The 15,872-nt window shown below is 22.9% G+C and overlaps 8 protein-coding genes across 8 annotated transcripts; 6 read left to right on the forward strand and 2 right to left on the reverse strand.

Annotated features, from left to right (window-relative positions):
- Window positions 1-1,157: 1,157 nt before the first annotated feature.
- DDB_G0295681 (FKBP-type peptidylprolyl cis-trans isomerase domain-containing protein) lies at window positions 1,158-1,576 on the forward strand (the record flags this gene model as incomplete). Its single annotated transcript, XM_001732928.1, has 2 exons — window positions 1,158-1,371; window positions 1,455-1,576. 2 exons carry the CDS (start codon window positions 1,158-1,160, stop codon window positions 1,574-1,576), a joined length of 336 nt encoding a protein of 111 aa, XP_001732980.1.
- A 207-nt stretch (window positions 1,577-1,783) lies between these two features.
- Window positions 1,784-4,474, forward strand: DDB_G0277937 (hypothetical protein; the record flags this gene model as incomplete). Its single annotated transcript, XM_636927.2, has 1 exon — window positions 1,784-4,474. The coding sequence occupies one exon, from the start codon at window positions 1,784-1,786 to the stop codon at window positions 4,472-4,474; it is 2,691 nt and encodes an 896-aa protein (XP_642019.2).
- Window positions 4,475-4,978: 504 nt separating this feature from the next.
- On the forward strand, window positions 4,979-6,173 carry DDB_G0278587 (hypothetical protein; the record flags this gene model as incomplete). Its single annotated transcript, XM_636928.2, has 3 exons — window positions 4,979-5,168; window positions 5,269-5,386; window positions 5,534-6,173. 3 exons carry the CDS (start codon window positions 4,979-4,981, stop codon window positions 6,171-6,173), a joined length of 948 nt encoding a protein of 315 aa, XP_642020.2.
- Window positions 6,174-6,490: 317 nt separating this feature from the next.
- Window positions 6,491-7,966, reverse strand: DDB_G0277939 (hypothetical protein; the record flags this gene model as incomplete). Its single annotated transcript, XM_636929.1, has 1 exon — window positions 6,491-7,966. One exon carries the CDS (start codon window positions 7,964-7,966, stop codon window positions 6,491-6,493), a length of 1,476 nt encoding a protein of 491 aa, XP_642021.1.
- A 157-nt stretch (window positions 7,967-8,123) lies between these two features.
- On the forward strand, window positions 8,124-9,744 carry DDB_G0277941 (WD40 repeat-containing protein; the record flags this gene model as incomplete). Its single annotated transcript, XM_636930.1, has 3 exons — window positions 8,124-8,160; window positions 8,269-8,715; window positions 8,798-9,744. 3 exons carry the CDS (start codon window positions 8,124-8,126, stop codon window positions 9,742-9,744), a joined length of 1,431 nt encoding a protein of 476 aa, XP_642022.1.
- A 651-nt stretch (window positions 9,745-10,395) lies between these two features.
- DDB_G0295839 (hypothetical protein) lies at window positions 10,396-11,238 on the forward strand (the record flags this gene model as incomplete). Its single annotated transcript, XM_002649118.1, has 1 exon — window positions 10,396-11,238. One exon carries the CDS (start codon window positions 10,396-10,398, stop codon window positions 11,236-11,238), a length of 843 nt encoding a protein of 280 aa, XP_002649164.1.
- Window positions 11,239-11,297: 59 nt separating this feature from the next.
- Window positions 11,298-13,274, reverse strand: parG (poly glycohydrolase; the record flags this gene model as incomplete). The annotated part of the gene is made up of 1 exon (XM_636932.1): window positions 11,298-13,274. One exon carries the CDS (start codon window positions 13,272-13,274, stop codon window positions 11,298-11,300), a length of 1,977 nt encoding a protein of 658 aa, XP_642024.1.
- A 376-nt stretch (window positions 13,275-13,650) lies between these two features.
- nol9 (NUC156 family protein) lies at window positions 13,651-15,811 on the forward strand (the record flags this gene model as incomplete). Its single annotated transcript, XM_636933.1, has 2 exons — window positions 13,651-14,540; window positions 14,650-15,811. The coding sequence occupies 2 exons, from the start codon at window positions 13,651-13,653 to the stop codon at window positions 15,809-15,811; spliced, it is 2,052 nt and encodes a 683-aa protein (XP_642025.1).
- Window positions 15,812-15,872: the final 61 nt, after the last annotated feature.

Here is a 15,872-nt window from a genome sequence, read left to right on the forward strand (position 1 = left end):
TCATCAATCCAAGAATTTTTAAAACAAATGTTGATGCACCCTATTATAGTACCTTATGTAGTATTTGTGATGTAGTTTGCCATGACCATTGTAATTTAAATGAAACAACCTGAATAGGTAGCCAAATATTCCAAAGATGCTATTGTATTTCTTCTAATAATTGTCGTATTTGCCCAAAAAATTGCCATTTCAACTCTCACTATCATGCCCGTAAGACAATGAAGAAAGTCACTGTTACAATGGACTTAGTTTTGCACGATGTTAAAGCTCAATATGATTTGGCTACCAAAGGAACCAAAGATACTAAAACAAGAATCAACACTGTTGAAAACAGCAAAAAAACTATTGAGGCTGCCATTAAACAAAAAGGTTTGTCAATCTTTGACGAGTGTAAAAAAATTAAATCACTCTGTTCTGGTTTCAATTGTAGAGGAATTGAATTGTTTAATCCAACAAATGGAGATGGAATCTGCAAGCATTATCAACCTTGAAGTTAGAAATCAATCTGATGACTTTATAAAATCACTAGCTACTTTGGCTGACATCTTATCAAACCAAAAATCTCCATAGGTTATAGGTTATAGATTGTTTTAAATTTTATCTTATAAAAAATAATAAAATGATGTATTTAAATGTAAATTTTTTATTAATATTATAAATTCTTTTATTTATTAATTTAGTATTTGAAATTATTTATGGGTTTTTGATAATATCTATTAATATCTTTTTTTTTAATTATCTATTTAAGTTTTATCTAATTTAATGCCAAGATAAAATAGCAAGGTAAATTTTTAAAATATTATTACATCAATTTTTTATTAATTTTATTTTTTGAGTGAAATTTTATGGGTGAAATTAGATGATTTAAAATTATTTTTTTTTTTTTTTTTTCACACTCTTATTAACCCAAATATTTAATTGCATTTAAAACTACACAATTCTGTTCCAAAAATAATTAATTATGATACAATCCACTGATGGTTCTAACAAATAATAATGCTTAGATGGCAACAAATAAAAAATAAAATAAAAAATTTTTTGGGAATTTTTTTTTTTTTTTTTTTTTTTTAATATTTTTTTTTTTTTTTTTTTTCAACAATAAAAAAGAATTTTATTTTTTTTATTTTTTTTTTTTTTCAGATCTGCAGATATTTAAAATGATTGGTATAGTTTCAAAATTAATAAGACAAGGCACGGGTAAACAAGCATTAAAAGGTAACCTTGTTACAGTTCACTATACTGGTAAACTCGACAATAATGAAGGTAAAAAGTTTGATTCATCAAGAGATAGATCCACACCATTCTCTTTTGTTTTAGGTAATAGTCAAGTCATCAAAGGATGGGATGAGGGTGTATTAAATAAAAAAGAAGGTATGGTTATATTTAGTTGATAATACATTATTTATTACAATCTCTTTAATGGTACTAATTTTTTTACTTTATATTAACCCAAGGTGACCTCATTGAACTTACCATCCCACCAGAGTTTGGATACGGAAATCGTGCTATTGGCCCAATTCCTGCAGGAAGTACACTTTTCTTTGAAGTTGAGCTCTTAAAAGTTGACCAAAAATAAATAAAATCTCTCATAAAAAAAAAAATAAAAAAAAAATAAAAATAATAAGAATAATAAAAAAAAAAATTACAAGAATTTAAAAGCTCACCACGGGTTAGATATTTTCGTTCGTGGAATGATATTTTTTTAAAAACTGTTTTTTTTTTTTTTTTTTTTTGAAAAATGTTTTTTTTTTTTTATTTTTCTTAAAAAAAAATAACACCAACAATGTCATCATCAATAATTGATAAAAGAGAAACAAAAAAAATTAAAATTGATAATAAAGATTTAAAGTTTAGTTCAGATAATATTTTCTATGAAAAGATTTGGAAGAACATAGTAATAAAGAATAAAATATTATCATTTTTAGAAATAAAGACATCTAGATTATTGGCAAAATATAAAAGTAATAAAATTAAACTCGTTAATAATAATTTAGAATTGGATCATTCGCTATCAAAGACATTATATGGAGAAAAGAAATATTTCAAATATGATGAAATGATTAGTGTTGAAAAGATGTTAAAATATGGCAACAAAGAATTATTTAGGTATAAAGTATCTAGAAATGAAAAGGAATCAATGGTTTTCTCTGAAAATGATTCATATCGTATCTTTCAAAAATTTAAAGACCAATTTAAAGATTATCAATTCTTTCAAGATCTATTTAATAACTATTCAAATTATTTCAAACCGAATCAACTTTTCGATATAGTAATAATATGTGATAATATAATTGCTTTCAAAATTATAATAAATAAATTAAATACCATCATTTCACCCGAATTATTAAAATATTCTATAAAATGTGGTGCAATTGATATAGTCAAATATCTTTTAAATATAATACAATCAAATAATAATAATAATTTAAAAATTGAATCATTTAAATTAAATGAAATAGAAATTATTAAAATTTTAGATGAAACGATTAAACCTAAATTTAGAGAAAGATTAAATAGGTTTTATGATAGTGATGAAAGGTATAATTTTTCAAACGATGATACTTTAAATGATTTTGGATTTAAATCAAATTCAAGGGACGAATTCAATGTATTATATGATGTTTATAAAAATAAAAGAGTTTTTCTCTGTTTATTGAATATAGGAGTTACAATACCAACTAAAACTAGCAAAACCATTGAATGTTTATATAGTTTACATTCATTTGAAATTGATGGTTGTTTTTCAATTCTTCAACTGACATTAGAGTTTCTATTGGAATTATGTGAAACCATTTACTATTTATCAGCATTGGTAGTTAAAGGTAATGATGGTATTGAATGCTCCAATAAAATTCAACAATTATTACCATTTGAAAAGTTTCAAACATCAATAAAGAATTCATTCAATCAACAAGAATTAAAATTAACATTAAAACAACTGTATAGTAAATCAGAAAAAGTACAAGTAGAAATAATTCAACTTTTAATTAAATCACTTTCAATGGTTTCTTATATTGATCGTAAAGATTATGAATTTAATGATCTTGAAAATGATATTCTCATTGATAAAGATGAAAGAATTCTAATAGAACTAGTTAATAATAATAATAATTCACAAAATGATGATTGTCAACATTTATTTAAATCTTTGAAATCAACAAAACATTTTGATATTCTTTATTCAAATGATTACTATAAATCAAAATTTCAAATTCAATTTTTATTAAATTCATTTTACGATCTAAGCATTGATAGTTATTTATATAATCATCATGATATCTATGAAAAACATTTAATGCTAATTTTATATCATTTCAAAATAAAATATCCAAATGATTATTATAATCAAATTAGTAAATTAGATTTCTTAAAAAATAAAAAACTACTTTCAAATGATTTCATTTGTAAAAATTATCAAGATTTTAAAGAGAATATTTTAAAATGTAATCAAAATAATAATAATAATAATAATGGCGAAGGATATTGGTCAACTTATTTTAAAGAACTTGAATTTTTAAATAGTCCATACCATGAAATTACCTTATCAACTCATTTGAGTTTAAATCAATTTATTTCAATTTTAGAATTAACTCCAGCTCAACAACAGTATAGTTGTTTATCAAATCCAGAGATTTTAGCATGGATTTTTGAAAATAGAGATTATGATTTAAAATCTGGTAGATGTATTCAACCACTGAATAAAACATTATTCAGTTATTTATTCCATTCAAATCAATTATCAAAAGCATTGAATGATATCGATTATTTTAATAATCCAGGTGAACGTGATCATCGAAATTATCAAGATCTTTATGATCCTGATCATCATTTATTTGAAAGAATAAGTGAAGATGATGAGAATTTTGCTTTGAGAGAACTTTTATATAAATTAAAATTAAAAAAATTAGAAAATCAAGGTGTTGATAGATACAATACACTTTTCAAAATATCTTTATTGAATGAAAGTGCAGTAGATAAAATTGTTAAATTTAATTATTTAGACGATTTAGAAATAGTTTATAATTTTATAAATAAAATCACTAATAATAATAATAATAATAATAATAATAATAATAATAATAATAATAAACAAATAAATAAATATTTATTAGGATTAAAAAAAACATTGATTTTTAGCATTGGAAATTATAATAGAGTTTCTTGTTTAAAATTATTATGGATTTTGGATAAAGATAATCAATCTTTCTTTTCCAATGGTAATAAATTATTAAGATATATATACACTCAAAAATTTAATTCTTGTGAAGTTCTCTCTGAAGTTTCTGACATTTTAAAAAATGACTTGGATTTTTCTAAAAAAAAAACAAAAAAACAAAATAATCATGAAAATGGGTGTGAGGAAGAAAGTAGTGATATAGATGAAGAAGATGAGGACGGTAGTAATATTGATGAAGATGGCAGCGATATAGATGAAGACGAGCATGTAAATGAATATGCTGAAAGTGGAAATTAAATAAAATAAAATAAAGTAAAATAAAATAAATAAAAAACAATAATAAAAAAAAAAAAAAATAATAAAAACTAGAGTAATAATAAAATAATAATAATAAAAAAAAATCTAATACAATAAATACTTTTTTTTACATTAAAAAAATAAATTTAATGTAAATCAATAAATCAAAAAAAAAATAGATTTCTAAAGATATTTTAAAAAAAATATTTTAAAAAAAAAACTAAATAAAAAAATATAAAAAAAATATAAAAAAGAAAATGTGATGGTTATTTTTATAAAAACTAATTAAAAAAAATAATTAATAAAAAATAAAAAAAAAAAAAAAAAAAAAAAAAAAAAAAAAAAAAAAAAAAAAAAAAAAAAAATGGTCAAGAAGGCACCAGCTAAAACAACTGAAATTGGAAAACCAACTATTCGGGTGACCAAAAATAGTGAACCAAATATCGCAATTTTTTTACATCGTCATCATCATCAACATCGTCATCTGGTAGTGATGAATACTCAATGTATTCATCATCATCATCATCACCACCATTATCTTCTGGTAATGAAGAATCCTCGATATATTCACCCCATACAACAGTGAAACCGAGTGGTATTTCAAAACTAGCCGCTCAACATTTAAAGAACCCAGCTCCAGCCACACCAGATTCAAAAGAAGCACCAAGGGTTTCAAGAACATTAAGATCCCAATGTATTAACATCATCCTCTTCATCATCTTCATCATCATCGTCATCACCATTATTATCCTCTGGTAGTGAAGAACCCTCAATATATTCATACTATTCAAAAGTAAAACCCAGTGGTGTTTCAAAACCAGCCGCTCCATATTTAAAGAAACCACAAGAAAATTGGCCAGCTCCAGCAGCGCCAGGTTCAAAGGAAGCACCAAGATTACTAGATCTCCCAATGTATTAACATCATCGTCATCATTGTCATCACCATCATCATTATCATCCTCTTTATCCTCTGGATATGAAGAATCCTCAATATATCAGCCTCTAGATCAGCAAACCCCAGTGTTGCTTTAAAACCAGCTCCAAATAAAAAGAAGTCAGCACCAGCCCCTCCACAAACAAGGAAATCACCAAGGGTTTCACGATCAAATTCATCATTATCATCATCACCATTATCACCATCATCATCACCATCATTACTGTCATTACAGTCATCACCATCATCCCTATCATTACCGTCATCACCAACACCATCATCACCATCATCACCATCATCATCACCATCATCACCATCATCACCATCATCATCACCATCATCACCATCATCACTATCATCACCATCATTATCATCTCTATCCTCCCCAAGAGCAAAGAGAGCAGCACCAACCCCTCTAAATTCAAAGGAAGCACCAAGAGTTTCAAAACCAAATTCAAATTCTTCCCCAAGAAAGAAAAAAAGAAAAATTTAGTATTAAGAGAAATTAAGAAGCACCAAAAATCGGATAAGCTTCTTTTACCTCTACTTTCTTTTTCTCGATTGGCCAGAGAAATTTTGGATGGTTTCGGCACTAATTTAAGAATCACTCCTGGTTGTCTTATAGCTCTTCAATATGCTTTTGAATCCCACATGACTTTAATATTGGAGAATTGTGGTATTATGGCTTTTTATGGAAAAAGAAAAACCATTAATAGAAGTGATATGAGACTTCATTCGAGAATTTGTCCACTCTTTAAAAATTAAAATACCCTCAAATAATATATAAAAAAAAACATAATAAAAATTTAATTTAAAAAATAAAGTTATTTATATTTATAAAAAATTCCACAACTGTTCCTTTAATTTTTTTTTTTTTTATTTTACTGAATTATTAAATAAACAATTAAATAAAAAAAAATAAATAATAAATAATATTAAATAAAAAAAAACTAAAAAAAAACAATAAATTATAGATATATTAAAAAAAAAAAAGATTTTAGATAGAAATTAAAAGAAAGTAAGAATTGATAAATATATATTAGAAGCAAAGAGATAATTTTATTTCCTTTTTTTTTTTTTATTTATTTTTTAAAAAATATATAAAATAATATAAAAAAAATAAAAAAACCTATTTTAAAATATAATAAATTTGAGTTTAAAGTTTTCATTTGTCTACTTTTAAAATAACTATTCTTATTATTATTATTATTATTATTGTAACTTTTGTTATTATTATTATTATTATTATTATTATTATTATTATTATTATTATTATTATTATTATTATTATTATTATTATTATTATTATTATTATTATTATTATTATTATTATTATTATTATTATTGTTATTAGATTTACAAGGTGAAAATTTAAAATATCTTTCAAATAAATTATCATTTTCGAATCTGTGATAAAATAAATCCATATCTTTAAATGGAGGTTGAAAGTTTTGTTTATAATTATAAAGTACCTTTTCTTTTGTTAATTTTATGACCTTTTTTAATTTATGTTTTTTTTTACTATCGTCATTATTTAAATTATTATTATTATGATTATTTTGATTATTTTGATTATTTTGATTATTTTGATTATTTTTATTATTATTATTAAATGGTTCTATTTTCAAAGATAATAAAACTTTATCATAAAAAGTTTTATATTTTTGATTTGGTAATGTTAATTTTGTAAATTTAAATGCCATTCTAAATATTGTGAAACATTGAAAATTGATAAGATCTAATAATGTCGTTCTATCGATTGAATTTCCAAAGTAAATATCAACATCACTTATAATATTTAAAGTTTTCACTCTTTTAAATATATGTAATAATAAATTTATATTTCTAATATCATTTATTGTTGTCATATTATATTCATTATTATTATTATTATTATTACTATTATTTTTATTATTATTATTATTATTATTATTATTATTATTATTATTATTATTATTATTATTATTATTATTATTATTATTACTATTACTATCATTGTGATTGGGATAAGAAATTTTATGTGTTGTTTTTATAATATTCAATATTATTACTTTAATATTATTACTATTATTTTTAAATATAAAATATTTTGATTGATTATTAACAATTGGTTGATATTGAGATTCATTTGAATTTGTTTTATCAATTATTGATGAGGAGTAGGAGGAATAAGGTACTGATGATGATGATGATGATGATGATGATGATGATGATGATGATGATGATGATGATGATGATGATGATGATGATGATGATATAATAATTAAATTTTGAAAAGGTGGTGAAACATAAACATGAATAAAATTTGATACAGTCTTAAACCAATCCCAACATACTGTAACATAATTAATTAATAAGGTATTAAATTCTTTTTTACCAATAAAATTCTTTTCAAGTGTATCTTTACCAATTCTAAAATTTCCTTTATTAATATAATCACATAATCTTTTTATAATCTCTTTTTGTACATAAAAAATAACTGGTCTTTTAAATGAATTAATAGTTGAAGAAATATCAATTTCATTTTTATTACAGTTGTTATTTATTTCGATTTTCATTTCTATTGTGGTGTTGCATCGTGGGTGAGTTAGTGGATTTGGATGGTGTTTTTTTAAAAGAAAAAAAAAATGAAAAAATTAAATTATTTTTTTTTTTTTTTTTTTTTTTTTTTTTTTTTTTTTTTTTTCAAATCATTTTTTGCAAGTAGCAATATCAATGATAATTGTAAAACCTTATTGGGTCGATCATCATGGTAAATAGAATTTAAAAAATAAAAAATAAACAAAAACATAAAATTAGAAAATGTTTTAATCTTTTTTTTTTTTTTTTTTTTTTTTTTTTTTTTAACATTATGATACAGGAACACCAATATTTTCAATTGATGTGCACCCTGATGGTAAAAGATTAGCTACATGTGGAGGAGATTCAAATATAAAAATATGGAATATTGAACCAATATCCGATGAGATTATGGAAGATGATGCTGATGATACAAGCAACAAAAGAACAACAACACCAACACCAAAATTATTATATTCAATTAATTATGCACATTCAAAATCAATTAACAGTATCAAATGGTCAAAAGATGGTAGATATTTAGCATCAGTTTCAGATGATAGAGAATGTATAGTTTGGACACTTTCACCATTTCAATCAGCAAATACACCAGAGATTTGGACGAGTATAGTTTGCCTTAAAGGTCATAGTGCTGATATCACCGATGTTATTTGGTCAGCAGATAATCAATTTTTAGCTACTTGTAGTTTAGATAAAACAATTTTAATTTGGGAAACTACTAAATTTGGTATCTATATATTTTATACTATTTATTTATTTATTTTTATTTATAATTCTTGTTATTCTAACTTTTTTTTTATTTATTTTAGGAATTATAAAAAAGTTAGAAAAACAAGAAAAGTTTATAAATGGAATTACATGGGATCCAATGGGTAAATACTTGGTTTCACAATCAGATGGTTTGATATGTATTTGGAATACTATCAATTGGAATTGTGAAAAAGTAATTAAAGATGTTGTTGGTGGTTTAGATTTAAAATCTTTCTTTTTAAGATCAAGTTGGACACCAGATTCTAAATATTTTATATCAACTCAAGGTTTTAATAAAAATAATCATTCAGCTATATTAATAGGTAGAGATAATTTTATAAATAATCATTATGGTAATCATAATGACAATGGTAATGATGATGGTAATGATGATGGTAATGATGATGGTAATGATGGTAATGATGATGGTAATGATGACACCTTTGAATTGGTAGGCCATACGGATGTAGTTTCAGTTTCAAAATGTTCTCCAATTATATTTAAAGATAATTCAAATAATTATTTTTCATTAATTTTATTAGGAAGTGTTGATTCAACATTCTCATTATGGTTATCACCACCTACTACTACTACTACTACTACTACCGATACCAATACCAATAATAGTATTAAGAGATCGCCACCTCAACTTATAATGGTTTGTAAAGAAGTTTTTAAAAATACAATACAAGATGTTTCATGGTGTCCTGATGGTTTATCATTTTTTGTTTGTTCAATTGATGGAACTATTGCCTATATATCATTGAAACTACATGAAATTAGTGATGGATCACTTCAACCTATCAGTCATAGAGAAAAACAACAATTCTTTAAAAAATCTTATAATTTTAATTTACCAAATGAAATAGAACTATTTATTCATAAAAGAAATCAAATACCAACTAAACCAATCACTAGAACTACCCAAGAAGTACTATCTACTCAAAAACAGTCAACAACTTTAACTGGAAAGAAAAGAATAACACCAGTTACAACTACATATTAAAAATTCTTCTATTTTTGTGGATTTAAATAAACATGGATTTAGATTATAATTATAAATTGTTGGGGAACTGTAAAATAACTCTTTTATTAAAACAAAAAAATAAAAAAAAATAATTAAAGAAATTTTTTTATTTTTTAATTTCTCCAGATATTTTATAATAATTAAAAAAAATATATATTAAGTAAAGAAAAAATAAATAAATAATATATAGTTTAAATTAAATTAAAGAAATTATTATGCTTTACAATTTTTTTTTTTTTTTATTTGTTTTTTGGGGATGGGAATTACAATAAAAAAAAAAAAAAAATTTAATTTTTAATAATTATGCAAAATAATAATTTCAAAAATCGTTTATATTTTTCCGTTTTAAAAATAAAAATAAAAAAAAAAAAAATATGAAAATAAACCTTGAGAAAAGAAAAAAAAAAAACGTTTTTAGTTTAATTCTGAAAATTTCCACAAAATAAAAAAAAAATTTTTAACTTTTTTTTTTTTTTTTTTATTCATTTATGATTTCCTACATTTATTAACATAATATAATACTATAATTTTATTATTTGGAAGTGCTCTAAATATAAAATTAAATTTATAAAAAATAAAAGAAAAAAAAAAAAAAAACAAAAAAAAAATATAAAGATAATAAAAACACAAATGCCAATGTTAGATGAAAATGCAGATACATTTCAATTCCAACATTCATTATTTCAATCACCATACTCACCATCTAAAAGTGAAGAAGATGATATATTAAATAATAAAATAAATGGTAATAGCAATAATTGTATCAATATAAATAGCGGTAGTAGTAGTAATGCAACAAATTGGATAGATGATGATAGTTTTACTCAACACCATCTATCACCATTAAAAAATCCTCATTTTCAATATCAACACCACAATAATTTTATTAATAATAATAATAATAATAATAATAATAATACACATTTATCACCAATAAAACAAATTAATTTAATTGATAATGAAAATCATAATTGGTTTGAACCTACATCTTCAACATTATCTACATCTTATTCACCAAGTTCTGATATTTTATTTTCATCGCCCTCTCCTTCATCAAATATTTTATCAAATACTTTACCAATACAATTTTATCATCAACCACAACAACAACAACCACAATCTTTTCAATTTTTACAACCAAAAACAACTTTAATATCACCATTTTCTCCAAATCAAACTAATACAATTAATATGACACCTCAGTCTCAACAACAACTTCAACAACTCCAGCAACTCCAACAACAACAACAACAACAACAACAACCTAAAAAACAAATTAAAAAACCCCTACCAAATTTAAATAATATGATTTGTAAGGAATGCAATATAAAATTAAAAGCAAAATATATAAGTTTAGATGAGGTTTTATTTATGTGTCCAAAAGAGGGTTGTTTATTCCCATTGCAAGAAAAAGAAATGTGTTCCTTTATATTTGATTCTTGTTTATTTAAAAGACAACAAAATAAAAAGTAATTTATTATAATAATTTTATAAAGTTTTAAAAAAAATAATTATTTTATTTATTTATTTATTTATGAAAAATGAGCATCTAAATAAGAAAATAATTTAAAGTTTGATTTTGTATGTGAAATTAATTTATAATATTCCCAAAGTGCTTTATAGAGGCCACCAACAGTAACTTTTTTTAAATGAAGAAAACTAATCATTTGAGTTAATTCATCAGTAAATTCTTGATCACCAAATGAAAAGTAAACTAAATCACGACCAGCTTGAGAACCAGACATTAATTGAATGATTGATTTCAAATGTTTATCACCACCAAAAACACCACAACCCCAATTACCAGTTGCAACAGGTGGTGGAATGGTTAGGGAGACTCTATCAAAGAAACCACATAATGATTTATTTAATTCCCTTTCCACAGCAGAAGGTGAAAATTGTTGAAAACTATTACCACCATGTGGTAACTTTATGGCATCCATAGCTACGATACTTGTTAAACGTCTACCCATTTGATCATATGGTGTTTTGTCAATGTATGGACCATTCCATTGGAAACTATCACCATAACCTGTGTATTTACTAAAACGTTGACTTCCAGTGATGATAACAGTTTCATTCTCTTGTAGGATTGATGTGAATAAACAAGATACTAACAACTCTGGATTAATGACGAATCTAATCTCCTCTTGAACACAACCATAACCTAAAACACCACCACCCAATGATTTATTTGCGAAATCAGCTTGTAACATACCAATGCCATTATCCTCGATTGTGCCCTCTGTAAAACAAGTTAAATCTCTTAATGTTGCAGTTGATCTCTCCCAATCGGGTATTTCACTCTCATCGAAAACTTGTCTATGAAATGATATTGTACCAGTTGGTGTTTTTTCGGTTACACATTTAAAATAATGAAATATACATTTTAATTTCGCTGCTCTACTTGGAATCATTTTACCAGAAAATAATGAATGGAAATTAATTGATGGGAATTTATCTTGATTTCCACCTCTACGATAATGATTATTATTATTGTTATTATTATTTGAAGTTATATTACCTTGACGTGGAAAAGTACAAAGGAAAGCATTAGCCAATAAGGATGAAACTTGTTTTTGTGATAAAATGATTTCACGATCCACTGAACTCTTTAATAATGGTATTGGACGTGCACATAAAAATGGTAATTGTAATGCAAGTTTTATAATCTTTGGTAATGTTTGGCTAAAAAATTCATTGGTTTCACTCTCTGTAAATTCAGTTTCAAAGAAATCATGTAATCCTTGGAAATCCCAATTACTTCTTTGATTGTATGATTTAACTGCCTCTTCAAATGCTTCAGAGTTTTTGATTGGATTTGATAAAATCGTATTAATTAAATACCATTTACTTAAATATCTAACCTCTGTAACTGTTTTTATTTCATCTTCAATCGCATAACCACCATCGAGTGTAGTTTGTGTTAAACCACTCGATTGTCTACTTGTGGTTTTAACAGTAGCTTTATAAACATTATTCTTTGAACATGGTAACTTTACATAATCTGAATTCCAAACATCAACATATTTCTCACCCTCTAATGGTATTAAAAATATAGTATTACTCTGTTGTTCTTCTAATAAAAAATCATCAATATCTTCCATTTTATTATCTATATTTGAATTTGAATTTGAATTATTATTTATATTTGATGTTGAAGTTGTTGTTGTCGTCGTTGTCGTATTACTACTTTTTGATCTCTTTACTTCATTTTGATTTGGTAAATTATCATCAATCAATTGAGTTTGTTCAATTTCATCATTTTGAACTATTTTTGGTTTATTATTCTTATTTGATTCAATCTCTTTCGATATATAATCCAATTGAGTATTATTTACAATTGTATCTGTTCTTTCAATTTGTTTTCTTTTATTACTATTGTTGTTATTATTATTATTATTGCTATTATTATTTTTATTATTATTATTTTCGTTGCTGCTGATGTCGCTTGGTGATTTCACTTTTGTAAAATAGTTTGTAATTTTACCTTTGTCTGGCGAAGACATTTTTTTATTGTATGTATTATATAAGTGTGATTAATATCACAGTGGTGTTAACTATTTTTTTTTTTTTTTGATCTTAAATTTTATTTTATTTTTTATAAAAATACAACAATGAACCAAATCAAATAAGATTATTAGATTTTATTTAATTGAGGTTTTTAAAAAAAAAAAAAAAAAAAAAAAAAAAATTAAAATTAAATTTATTAATAAAATTAAAAAAAAAATTAAAAAAAAAAAAAAAAAAAAAAAAAAAATTAAAAAACTTTTTTTTTCAAAAAAAAATAAAAATTATCAGAAAATATAAAAAATCATTTCATTTTTTTTTTACGAGATATTTTCGTTCTGTTCACAGTTTTGGTTTTAGTAAAATATTCTTAAAATGGAAATTAATAAAAATGATAATAATAATAATATAAACAATAATAATATAAATAATAATAATAATAATAATAATAATAATAATAATAATAATAATAATAATAATAATAATAATAATAATAATAATAATAATAATAATAATAATAATAATCAAAATAATAATCAAAAAAATAATTATAGGAATTATAAACCAATTAAAACAGGTACATTAATACAACATCAAATATTACAACAAACATTAAGTAATTTTCAAACAAAGAATAAAGTATTTCAATTGGGAAGCGATAAATTAATATTAATTTTCAAAGAAAATGAAACCATTTATTTCCATGGTACTATTCAAGCACGTTCAATAATTGGATCGGTAGAAGTTTATGGATATACAATTACACCACAATCTACTACATACTATCCAATTTATTCACCATTTTGTTCACCAACTTTATCAATTACAAGTAATAATAGTAATAATAAATTATACACATTAAAAGAAATAATAGAAAATCAATTAATTAAAATACCAGAATTAGTTAAAAATAAATTAAAAGAGAATGAAAAACAAATTGAAATTGATGAACCAACATTAGCAATTTCATCAATTATAGTATTAAAGATTTTAGATGATCATTGTGAAAATCCTAAAATGTTTACAAAGAAAAAGATTGAAATCATTGATTCATTTAAACTTTTAAAAGGTTTTTATCCATTATATCAACCAGATTTTAATACTCAATTATTAACAATACCAAATGAATGGTTAAATTTAATAAATACTCAATTCTTATATAATGATCATTGTAATAATAATGGTTTATCAATTTTAACTTGTGGTGAAAGAAATGTTGGTAAAAGTACATTTAATAGAATTTTAATTAACAAACTTTTAAAAAAGTATGTATATTATTAAATAATTTATATATATTTTTTAAAATATAATTTATTAATTCTTTGTATTATTTTTATTATTTTAAAAAAAAAAAAAAAAAAAAAAAAAAAAAAGGTATACACATATAATTTTTATTGAAACTGATACAGGTCAAACTGAATTTACACCAAGTGGTATAATGTCAATTGATATTATAAATTCGCCATTATTAGGACCACCATTTACTCATTGTAAAAATAATCCATTAAAATCTTATTTCTTTGGTGATACATCACCAAAGAATAATCCAGAATATTTTTTAAATTTATCATTTCAATTAATTGATTGTTGTAATTTAATAAAACAACAATATCCAAATATACCAATAATTTTAAATACAAACGGTTGGTTAAAAAGTTTAGGTCTTCATTTAACTCAAGAAATTATAAAATATTTTAAACCAACATCAATAGTCCAATTAATTAATAATAATAATAATAATAATAATAATAATAATAATAATAATAATAATAATAATAATAACAATAATAATAATAATAATTTAAATGATAATTTAAATAATTTTATTAATAGATTTGATAGTACTGTTACATTTTCTCAAGATTGTATTAATCAATTATTTGAAGATTGTGATGATGATAATGATGATAATAAAAATTTAAAAACAACAATAATTACAAAATTATATTCAATTAATAGTATTAATAATTTTAGTCAATCAATATATAAACCAATTTTTAATTTGGGATCATCAGAAATTAGAAATTTAATGTTTAAAAGTTATTTTAAATTAGAGAGTAAAGGATCATTATCACATCAATCACCCTATCAAGTATCATGGAAAGAATTAAAAGTTAAAATTTTAACCAATAATGTACCACCAAGTCAAACTATGTATGCATTGAATGCAAGTTTAGTTGGAATTTGTATCGATGAAGATCCTGAAAAGAATTATAAATATATATCATATAAAGTTGGTAATAATTTACCAACGATCATTAATCAATCACCTTTAATTTCACAATGTATTGGTTTGGGTTTAATTCGTTCAATCGATATGGTAAATGGTTATTACTATATAATCACTCCAATCGATCCTTCATTACTTGAAATCTCAAATACAATTTTAAAAGGTTCAATTGAAATCCCTCAAACTCTTACTATCTCTGTATCTTCAAAAGGTAAAATATTGGTACCATACCTTCAATTAGATGTCCTCTCTTCTTATGGAACTGGTTCAGATGTAATGAATAGACCTTCTTTCTTTGATGATTAAAATAAATAAAATAAAATAAAATAAAATAAAAAAATATTAACTACTGCTCCCTTTAATTATT

The sequence above is a fragment of the Dictyostelium discoideum genome, assembly GCF_000004695.1.
Source record: "Dictyostelium discoideum AX4 chromosome 3 chromosome, whole genome shotgun sequence".
Taxonomy (NCBI): domain Eukaryota; phylum Evosea; class Eumycetozoa; order Dictyosteliales; family Dictyosteliaceae; genus Dictyostelium; species Dictyostelium discoideum.